Consider the following 12153-nt stretch of genomic DNA (forward strand, 5'->3'; position numbering starts at 1 on the left):
GCCCAGGTTAACCATCTCTTCTAATGGCTAAAGATGTTCCTTTCTTCCTCCTAGTCTTAGTAACCGTTTGCGATTGAATGGGTCTTGAAACTACTCCTTGGTGTTGACTCGTTAATAACTAATTGAGCAGGTTGTAGTGAGGTGGACTCTAAGTTGTTTGATGTTGCAACGAGTAAGGGCCTTTTATACCCGTTTTGGGTATTCATGCATTGTCCTCTAAGTAATGTCCAACTCAGTATATATAGATTATAAATAAGATGTTAAGCTTAGTCTATAGATTATAAGTAGGGAGTGGAAGCTTTTGTCGAAATTGATTCTAATTAAAAATTTCACATAGATTTTTTAAGAAGCTCATAATTAATTTTGAAATCAATATGAGCTATTAATATTATAAAACTATGAATATTATATATATATATATACACACACATTACACTAGAAATTAAATTTTTATAATCTAATTAAATTTTTCATATAAATAAATTAAATTTTAAAATCTTAATATTAAAATAGATACATCTATCAACCTAACAATATTCTCACCAAAAATTTTAATTTTAATTTTAATAATGAATAATTAATTTTTTATAATTTTTCAGCATAGCAATGTTGCTTTCCTGCATTTTAATGATAGTGGTTACATTTTTTATAATTTTTAATAAAAAAATGGAAATTTAAACTTTATAATATATTAAAATACCATGAAGAAGAATGGAATGAGATATTATCATAAGTCGTTACATTTTTATAATATATTACGGTACCCTGAAAAAGAACGAAATGAGATATTATCCTAACAATGTTATGATCATACATTTTAATCATGGTTCAATTTTTTTCATCATAAATAATGATTTGTTCGGAGCATTATTTCCCATCAGAAAAGTGCTTCATATATTGATGCTTTTGGCATATCCTTTATTTTCTAAAGAGAAACCATGTCATCGTACATTTTAATTATCAATCGTTAAATTTTTTGGTTCTGAACTTTACTTGCTATATGAATAGTGCTTCATATATTGCTTTTTTTGGTATATGCTTTATTTTGGTATTATCATCATACATTTTAACCATAAATCATTAAAAGTTCATTATAGATGATGAGTTATTCTGAACTTTATTTCCCATCTTGATATCAATCTTTAAAAAAAGTTCATCATGAATGATGAGTTATTCTGAATTTTATTTCCCATCTTGATATCCATCTTAAAAAGAACTTCATTCCCCATCTTGATATCAATCTTTAAAAAAAGTTCATCATAAATGACGAGTTATTCTGAATTTTATTTTTCATCTTGAGAGTGCTTTATATGGGGATGCTTTTGGCATATCTTTTATTGTCTATGTGATATTATATCATTATACATCTTAATCATCCATTATTAAATATGTTAATCTTGTTATTTTGTGCTTTTATAGGTTTATGAGTGGAAAATAATGTATATATAGATATATTAATGGTAATTTTACAATTCATTAAAACCAGTATAGATCCATTTTAAGTACAAATCTAATATCAACTAAGAGGATCAAAATTTCAAGTGTAATTTTTTTTTTAAGTACAAAATACATTGTATTATTTTTCATTGATTAAATTGTATTTTTGAATGCTAAATAAAATATATATAAGAACAAATAAAAAATTTAACCATAAAAACTTATATATATATATAAAAAGTTGATATCTACCTAAATTAGTTAACATAAATCTTCAAATGGTTTATTTAAATTTCTTATTGAAAAATATTTTTAAAGAGTATAAGATTTAAGCATATGGTTCACACGTTTTTTTAATTACTTATAATTACTTAGGACATATTCATTTTTTTTTTATTATAGCTGATATTATTTTTCTAGTTAGAACATAATTTTTATATTTTATTTTTTATTTTAAAAAAACACACAAAAAAAAGGGACAAACTTACACTTCTCCTCGTATTGAACTAAGCCTCTTAACTAAATTACATAAATTAACTCAAATCAAACTTAGTTAGACTATACTAATACTAATGGATCTGCATCTCGGCTATAAGTACTCGCACAAGCAAACGTAGTAAAATAAAAGTGATTATTTGCCAAATAGGAGCTTCTGGGTGAATTGAAAGAAAATGATGTAAATTCTAAAATAAGACTTGATTTTGGAAGCTGCAAGAGTTAGCTCTACAGGTCAAATCAGTGCCCCTCTACCCAGTTCTTATCGTGGAAGTAGTGGACCATGGGTATCGATGTACCGAGTTCTTAGTGTGGACGTAGTGGCGGTGTTGATCTACCTAGTGACCATGGGTATCGATCTACCCAGTTCTTACCATGGACGTAGTGGCGGTGTCGATGGATCTACCTAGTTCTTACTGGAGACATAATGGCGATGTCTATCTACCCAATTCTTACTGTGGATGTAGTGGCTACCCAGTAACCATGGTATAGATCTACCCTGTTCTTACTGCCCAGTGACCATAGATATCCATGAACCGTGAGGAAAAAAAAAGAAAACTTGAATTTGGAAATTTGTTTTAATAATATCCGTGATTTTAGCCCAACATAGGACACGGGGTAATCTCTGAAAAAAAAACATGCAAAACGTCGATTACTATAGTCTATGTAAAGCAGAGATAATTTAGCTTGACCTAAGCGAACTGTTTAGGCACTAAGCGGAAAAACTAATTTGTTAACTTGACATAGGCAAATTTTGTAGTCATTCCGAGTGAGGGAACCTGATTTGAAAAACCTTAGTGCTCGTGGAGAAGAAAACTTTCGCTGACGTAAATAAATTTTTTTGGACAATCCCTTAATCTAATCCCAGACTTCGGAGAATAACATTTCCCAGCGATCGATCATAAGTTATTACCCCAAGTTTTGGAAGTTTTTCAAAGGAGTTATTCCCGCGAGTTACTCAAAAATATTATACACAAAAGAAATTCTCTCAAACAGAAAAGCCTCTGGCAAACAGAAAGTCATCTGATTATCGTGAATAATGCACAAAAAGTACACAAGTAGATGACACTAAAGATATTATAGAGAAAACAAACTCTCTCGTAACAATAATGCTCAGCGAAAAAGTCATCTGGCCAATATAAAGTTATGTAATTAGGGTAAATAATGAAAAAAAAAAAAGGGTTTCACAATTAGAAGATACTCAAAAATATCATACGGAAACCAAACTCCTCTATTACATCTGATATATAGCTGAAGAAATCATATAATCTTATATTTATTAAAAATAGTTTAAATAATACTTATCCGAAAGGCATCTAGCCAATAGAACATCATCTAATTATTGTAAATAATGCACAAAAAGCCACAACAATGAGACGATACTGAAATATTATAATCAAACCAAACTCTGTCTTGAATAAATTTATTAGATTTTATTTATTGCCAAACACATCATATAATCTAATATTCATAACAAATAGCTTAAATAATGTTATAAAAGGTTACACCAATTAAAAAAATACTAAAAAAATTATGTAGTATTTAGTTTATTAAATTTGATCTATTGTTCTAACACATTATATAATCTCATATTTATACGAAATAGCATGCCCAGCAAAAAGACATCTAGCCAATAAAAAGCTATCTAATTAAGATGAATAATACGTAAAAAGGTTAAAACAATTAAACCAAATTCTCTCCCGAAGAAATTTATTAAATCTAATTTGTTGTCAAACACATGATCTCATATTTATAACCAACAGCTTAAATAATGCACAACAACCCTGCAAAAAAACATACAGCCAATCTAATTAGGACGAATAATGCACAAACCAAAAAACAAGCTATAAAAATTAGAACATATTTAAAATATCAGGGTTGGACAGAAACCAAACCCTCTGAAATAATTCACAGTAACCCAGCAAAAAGACATACAGTCACTCTAATTAAGATGAAATGCACAAACATAAAACAGCGGAAAAGCCATCTTTTTTTCAAGAGAGAAAAATCAAACAATTTTTCTATTATTAAAAAGCCAGTTTGTATAAACATAATATATCGAAGTCATCTCAATGCCAAAAACCATTAAAACATGGATACATCACCATTTTGAAAAAACCAGCATAAGCCTCAGATTGACATGTAGGTATAACAGTAATTGGGCATAAAAGACTATAACAACTGCATCACTAGTACTAAAAACTATGTATAAAAGCCTATCACCAAAACTATATATAAAGTCCGATCATTCAAATTTCAGATCATCTACGAGGCTACTTCTTATATACTTGAAGTATGGTGAAGACGGTTTGCACAGAGCTGAGCAACAGTGCAATAATTGCCCCCAAGAGAGCTAGAATATTCCAAGGCGATGAGAAATGCTCCTTCACAAACTGGGCAATCCAGACCTTGACGTTACTTCTGTAGTGCTTTATCACATCGTTGTGCAGTTTCTCGAAGACAAATTTGCGGGGCAGGGTGACTCCCTTGCACAGACCATGGAAGAGCTGGGCAACCTCTGAGTCACTCCCAAGGTAGTTATTAATGATGTCACAATTTCTTAGCAGAGCCACGTCTTTTTCCGTGTTAATCAAGTTGCTCATCAAACTCAAGTAACAAGTAACGTAATTAATTTCAGATGCTTTGCATACCTCATAAGCGATCAAGTTACGGAAGAGTACCTCTGTGTGGTCCGTGACATTGATGGGAGGAAGATACATTGTGGCCTTCTTCCCATCAAATCCTATTTTCTTGATGCCTCCATCGCGTCGACTAAATTTGATGCCCGCATTACTTAGTTCTACTGCAGCAGGGAAGCGTGTGTTGTCCATACCCCTGTTGTTGCCGAATTGAATTGCACACTCAGAATGTGGAGAGACAATGAGGGTGTACAACAATCCCAGAAGATGAGCTTCCTCATGCAGTGGCGGCTGGGGCCAGTTTCTAATATCACGTTCATAATCGAAAGGGTAGAGCTTGTTCCCTGGACTTTTTACCAGCACATCCAAAAGAAAATTCTCGGTATCATCGACCGAGTTGAGCTCTAATTGAAGTAGTTTTCGGAGAACTATTAAGGGGATCTGGTTTTCAAGTATCAAAAGGTCGTTCAATATATCGAATCCAGTAAAATCAACCTTGTTCCTCTCAAAAATAGGTTCATACTTATCTCTACCCAGTTGTTCCCCTCTTAAATTGTCTCCAGCCAGAGTCCTCAATATTTCCAGAATGAAGCAACCATCCAATGTAAGCATCACAGCCAGGCGCTTTGGCTCCCACTCGATTTGTTCTTCGTAGCAGACCTTGATTTTGTTAGCCTCCTTGAAGATCTCATCGATTGCACGAACGGAGAACTCCATATCATCTGAAACACGGTCGAATTTCTCATTGAACCTCGTCGACATTCTACGCAGGGCTCTCCTTTTCTGATGGTCCATTCCAGGAAGATTTGCTGATCCGTTGGAATGATATGGACCCAGCGAAACCATCTGAGGGACATATGCTTTGCGTTTCAAGTCTTTGAGGAAGTTAGGAACTCTAAAAATCGACACAACGGACCGCAATCTGGGATCAATATAGGATTCCTCTGAAATATGGATAGCTCTTGCTTCTTCCCTTATCCATGTTTCCGTTTCCCTAGGCTCATGCTTCAACATCCCCCTTCGACGAGGGTACCTCAACTCATCAGGTTCACAAATGCTTGACATGGCCGCACCTATGGGAGTTTCCGGGCCTATGTGAATATCCATGTCTTCCCCAAACCCGTGATGCTGGAGCAGAACAGAAGATTGCTATAAGTGAATTATTCTTTTCACATAAATATAGATGGCTCTAGGTGAATTATTCCTTTCACATAAAAATACAAAATACTTTTTAATGGGAAACTGAATATTATAATGCGCAAAATTTTATTAAACACTATGAATATTGGAAAAATTTTAGTAAACACTACTAAAGGCCTAAAGAATTTACTTTCTATTTTAGTTATTTTATATTAAAATTTAATATAAATGGAAAGTAAAATATTTTAAGAAAATATTATATTTAATAAAAAATATTTTGAGACAAAATTTTTATGTTTAAGATAAAACTTTATATTTAAACAAAAATTGTTTGAGAGAAAAATATTTTAATACAAAACTTTATATTTAAAACAAAAATAGTTTGAGACAATATATATTTTAAAACAAAAATTTATATTTCAGACAATGGCTAGTTAAGACAATGTCAATGAAAGTCATTTAAGACAATTAACAATTAAGACAAAACCATATCAATTTAAGACAATATTATCTAATACCTGCAAAATTGACTCCATCTTGCGGGCTACTATTGTCTCATCTTGCAGGGCACTATTGTCTCAGGCATATACCGGGGATGCTATTTCACTTACCATTCACGTTATCTTTATAAAGACAACGATTTGTTGGACTCTTAGTTTTGTGGGGCTTTTCCTCTCGGACATCAATCAATTCGTCTTTTGTCCCTTTGATCTCTGTTGATATTATTAGAGACAACTTGTCTATCATTGCATTCGGGAAGTTTGCATAGAGATCACATGAGTGGATAGGGGATAATTTATTTTAAATTTTTGAAAATAGATATTCAAAGCACATAAAATTTAAAGATATCAATTTCTTTCATTTATATTATATTTTTCCTTTTTCATTAATCTTTTTTAATTAAACATAAAATTAGAATCGGTTAATTATATTATTTTTTTATTATTATAAAATTAAAATATATCATTTTGAAAAGTTACAATATTTTTAATTATTTAATTTAATGTATATTTATTTGAAAATTATATTAAAAATTACATAAAAGTAATAAATTAAATAAAATGTGATTTCAAAACAATTACAATATACATACCACATTCTAAAAATATACTTACATTAAAGGTGTTCCTCTATGTTCTTTGATTGGATAGATTTGGCCAATCAGAGGATTCGATTTTTGTCCTCCTCTCTCAAATCGATTTTTACCACATGGCGGGATCTCGCAACTCTTGGATTTCATCTTCGATCTCCGGGTTCAGTCTTCTGTTTCGTCGGTTGTCTCAAGTTTGAGTCACAGGATGTGTTCTCAGTCTCAATGCAACCTACAGTTGCAATGCAACACTAGTGTGAGCCCAAGGGTGAGGAATATTGAAATTTTCTCTTCACTGAAGGTTTGATTCCGTCGTCTCCCTGCTCTAGATTAAGCATGCTAAGTATTGGTATTAGGATTTCCAGAAGTACATGTGCATATGTGATGCATCATCTTGTTCATGGATGGAATTGTGCTCTTGTCTACGAGTGGTGCAGGAGCAACTTGTTCCAGTGGGAGTTGTCAAGTCGTGCGACCAAATCGCATTGCCCACATCTGATATTTTGACTGTAATAATCTTAGAATCAATCACGACAATCAGAGGGTATTCTCATTCATTTCTCCCTTCTTTTTCCCAACAAGTCCATGATCTTTGTACAAAGGATAGTGACTTTGTCGTGGGTCTTCAATGCATATTGCATAGTTCAGTGGGCAACTCGAGTTACAGATGCACCAAGACTAATACTACAAATCCAACTTTAAAGGCATCATTCTCAACTTTAAAAGATTCTGATTGATTTTCATTTAATTTCTTTGCAAATCATTGACATTTCCTTTTATTTTTGTTTAGGTGGGCGGCCTCCCTTTCAATAAATACTCATGCCTGATGACCCACAATTCTTATGAAATCATCTGAGAAGAATCGTAGATGGTTTCCAAAGATTCACTTACAATAAGCAAGAAGTTAGTATTACAGATCAATTAAATGTATTCATGGCTTATAAAATATTTCAGGGCAATTAGGGTATTTGAATAGTTGGGAATTGAGTCGGGACTTCAAGAAATTAGGGTATTTAATTTGGGAAAATTTTGTAGAATGGTGCTAGAGGGCTAATGTGGGACGTGTATGATTACGAAAATGATGTTTGGCTCTGTCATTCCTTTGAAGGCAATTGCTACAATTTCGCAATTTTTGTAGGTTAAAATCCCAAGTCCCTTGATTAGCTACTGTAAAAAAAATAAATTATTGTTTAAATTAAATACATTCGGCCATAATTTTCCACATTCCAAGTGTTATTTGGGTTGTTAGGGTATTATTTTCCATTGTAAATCAATGCACCATACCTCTAAGGCCACATTATTCAGGATATTTGAATTTACCCAAATGTTCAATAGTATTCATTTTAATCAGTGAAACTAAAGCCTTGGATGTAAACTTAAACCAATTCGACTCATATTGAGGTCTATTTCATTTAAGAGATTTGAACCTAGACATTTGAAGCATTAAATACATTGATAGATTACAACTGATTATAGATTTTGTTAACCATGTTTAAGTTTAACTAAACCAATATTTAAATATTTTGTTTATTTGGAATATTGTTCTATTACAGATGCCAGTTGTGAATCCATTGAAGGATATTCAGGCATTTCTGACATCCAATACCTTTGAAATCATCACCATATTAATCGAGAACTATGTTAAAGCTACCAAAGGTTTGACCAAAGTCTTCATTGAAGATGATTTGATGAAGTACTAGTACCTAGTGTCTGTCATGCCCCAATATGGAAATGATTGGCTCACTGTGAGCGACATGGTCATGAAAAACTATCGCCTTATAGTAATCACCTCAATAGCTTCCAAAGAGGCCTCAAAGGGAATTTATTATCAGTGGAACTATGTGGTGGAAAATCAATGTAAGTTTTACAAAACTTATCCCACATTTTTAATGGTGTATAGCGAGGGATTGATGGGAAACTATTTTGGTAGATGGGGTTGTTGGTTTGGTAGTAGGATCCAACACTGATCATGTTGATTCGAAGAATCTAAGCTCAAAATCCTAGTCGTTGGTTCTCGAGAATTTCTTCCAAGATCAACCCAATGTACCAAAAGCCTACGTAGAAAATTCGGATGCGCTATTAAGCATTCTAAATATGTATCACCACGCCACAACAAACTGATGGGCTAATTTCTTAAGAGTGGAATTATTTCAAGTGAAATTTATCACTTCATTTTTTCAATTTGCATATACCAATCTTTAACCTCGGCAGGTTTTATGACACACACATAGAGGTTCAATTTTATTGATCCATGTTAAACTAGGATTGTTTTGTTCACATCAAGAATAGACTCTTTCCTTTACGAAAATGAGCTCAATACTTTCCATGCTGTATTTTTTCATATCAAGAATAGAATATTTTCTTTTCCAAAATGAGCTCAATACTTTCCATGGTGTGTTTTTTCATATCAAGAATAGACTCTTTCATTTTCCAAAATGAGCTCAATACTTTCCATGCTGTATTTTTTTATATCAAGAATAGACTCTTTCCTTTTCCCAAATGAGCTCAATACATTCCATGGTGTATTTTTTCATATCAAGAATAGACCCTTTCCTTTTCCAAAATGAGCTCAACACTTTCCATGCTGTATTTTTTCATATCAAGAATAGACTCTTTCCTTTTCCAAAATAAACTCAATAATTTCTATTCCATGCTCCAATGACTTATTTGCAGTCGACGAACTAGTCAAACCGCATAATCAACAAATGCTCAATCCGTCAACATTCCAATTGCATTATAATTTTTCATACTTTATTTAAACATATTGTTGAGTCTTGAAAATGTCATTCATTTGCATTACACTTTCACTATTATGTCCATTATATCACTTCCATTTCACCTCCATTTCACTACTATGTCACCACATTCATCCCACTTTCATTATCATTGGGCCACCTTTATGTTTTTCCAATCTTTATTATTTCTAAGCCTTTTAAGTGAATTTGTGGTTAAACATTAAAAAATAATGTGCATATGCTTATACCTAACAAATGGGTTGAGTTTGTTGACATGTGTAGGTTGAAAGGAGGCTTCTAGAAGACCCTTATGTGGCACTCTAAGGCCAAATTCGAATTTGGTTGGAAAGAATCATGGGATCATGAGGATATGTGTCACATCTCCTAATTGTATTGTAACTCTAAAAAGACATGTGTCTTATCAGTTCCTATTTTGATTAGGACTCTAGAGGTAGAGGGAGAGATCCATGGACTATCATTAATGAGATGGCTCTCATCTTTTTGTATGAATAGGAGATCTCTCTCCTTCATTTGTTAGTCTTTCCTTTAGTCTTTTCTTAGTCCTTTTAGTTTGTTAGTCCCATGGCTTTTGAAAGCTTTGGAGAGCTTTGTTGTACTTTGCACTTTTGAAGAAATTGAATAAAGCTTTGATGTTCTCAACATGGAAGGAGATGTGAAGTAGATGTCATGGAGCATATTAGGATGTAAGTAGATTAGATTTCATTTTGTAAATATTGCTTTGTAGAATGTAAGGTAGATTAGATTTTCATTCATGCAATTTTAATTTATGCAAGTTATTTTCTTCCGGGATTGTGTGTCTTTGTTGTATTTGCTTTATCTCTAATGGTATTTTCAGTTGTCATATTCATAAGTTGATGCCTTTATTTTATTTTTCTAGCTTGATTTCTAGTTTAGTTTCTCAAGTTGTATGCTAACATATTGATGGTCTCTTTATCATAAGTTGTTCATCTTTAAGAGATCAGAATATTAATAAATTACAGCTTGCTTTGAGTACTTTTTAGACTAATCTCTAACTACTTCTTAATCGTGTTTCACATAATCCCATATGTTGGAAGCAGAGAGTTAGGAAGAGTTGAACATTATAACTGGTCTTTAAAGTGGATTTTTCTTATTTTGATTACTTTTTAGACTTATTTCTAACTACTTCTTAATCGTGTTTCACATAATCCCATTTGTTGGAAGCAGAGAGTTAAGAAGAGTTGAACATTATAACTGGTCTTTAAAGTAGTTTTTCTTATTTTTTTTGCAGCAGCATGAGTAGTGACTAGTGCCATTAGAAAGTGGTTTTTATGCTTTGCTTTCAGTTTCATTTCAAGTTATTTCTTTCAAGGTCTTTCTTTGCAAGTTTAATGTACAGTTTGAATTACTGCATGCTTTCAAGTTGATTGTAGATTAGTGATGCACATAGCCTTCTAATGAACTAATGACGTGATAGAATCATCTTGTCCTTTTGCTGCAGCAAGGATACTTGGTCTCATAGTCATTTTCTCATTATTTGATTATTGCATGTTAGAACAAAACCCCAAAAACAACATAAACTATAAAACAACGAAGTAAGAGAAAGGTTAACTAAGCACATATAGTGCACCACACTTCATCAGTTTACGATACCCGGATTGATAATTTATGTAGAGCAATTTAAGACGTTAAATTGACTAGACATTTTGGCGCTGTTGCCGGGGAAGTGTAATTAGGAGACCTTATTTCTTACATCTGAAAAAAATTAACAATTCTTAAGTATGCTCTCCTCCTGCACTTTGTGTGATCTAGAGGATCAGAAAAAGGATTGTTAAGTAAAAAAAGACAAAATAATAATTCTTGAGTATGCTCTCCTCCTGCACTCTGTGTGATCTGGAGGATCAGAAAAAGAATTGTTAAGAAAAAATAGAAGACAAAATAAACTTCATCACTTCAATTGATTCAATAAAAAAAAAAAATGAAAAAAATGATGAAAAAAATAAAACTCAACTGCTTTGATAGGTTCAAATTGTCCAAAATTGTCTGGTTATGTTTTGTAGTGGTCTTCAAAACACTGTATCTTGTTCAAATAAGGTTTTGCAACTTAGCTGCGGAAACTGCCCTGATTCCGCAGCTAGCTGACAATTCCGCAGTTGTTTCAAGGTTTAGCAGGTTACAGGCATCCAATGAAAAAACCGACCACATGGGCATCTCCAGAATTATACCGACATGGATCCTATCCTAGTCACCCAGCTCAGATCGATGAAAAACCAGCCTAAAACCCCAGTCAAAGTCTTGTTTTTAGCATGTTTTTCTTGAAGTATTTGCTGCCTGAAATTGAAAATCATTAATCCTTTTTATAAAATTTTACAATTTCAAAGAAAAAAAAAGAGAAAAGCAATCTATGGCTATCTCCATTTCTAGTTTTCACTGTGGCTTCAATAAAAATCTGCCTCCTTGTTCAAGCTTTGGCCTGAAACAAACCTGAAAGAACATTTAAAAAAAAATAGGTCAAAATGCATGGACTGCTGTGTTAAAATAAAAACTGTGTGTTTTTGGGATTTGGTTGGACTCTTGCTGATATGGCTTTCAAAGAAAAAGAGAGAAGAGAGCAAGCCCAAGCACTGTGGAGAGAATG

The 12153-nt window shown here is 32.6% G+C and overlaps 1 protein-coding gene and 1 pseudogene across 1 annotated transcript; one reads left to right on the plus strand and one right to left on the minus strand.

Moving 5' to 3' along the window:
* Positions 1-3920: 3920 nt before the first annotated feature.
* Positions 3921-5538, minus strand: LOC149182821 (putative UPF0481 protein At3g02645). The gene has a single exon (XM_089418629.1). The coding sequence runs from the start codon at positions 5415-5417 to the stop codon at positions 4206-4208; it is 1212 nt and encodes a 403-aa protein (XP_089274755.1). The 5' UTR covers positions 5418-5538; the 3' UTR covers positions 3921-4205.
* A 1382-nt stretch (positions 5539-6920) lies between these two features.
* LOC149182822 (PI-PLC X domain-containing protein At5g67130-like) lies at positions 6921-8922 on the plus strand (annotated as a pseudogene).
* Positions 8923-12153: the final 3231 nt, after the last annotated feature.

Source organism: Pinus tabuliformis, chromosome 3_2 (genome assembly GCF_031772625.1).
Source record: "Pinus tabuliformis cultivar Carrire ecotype Pingquan chromosome 3_2, CPIR1, whole genome shotgun sequence".
NCBI lineage: Eukaryota > Viridiplantae > Streptophyta > Pinopsida > Pinales > Pinaceae > Pinus > Pinus tabuliformis.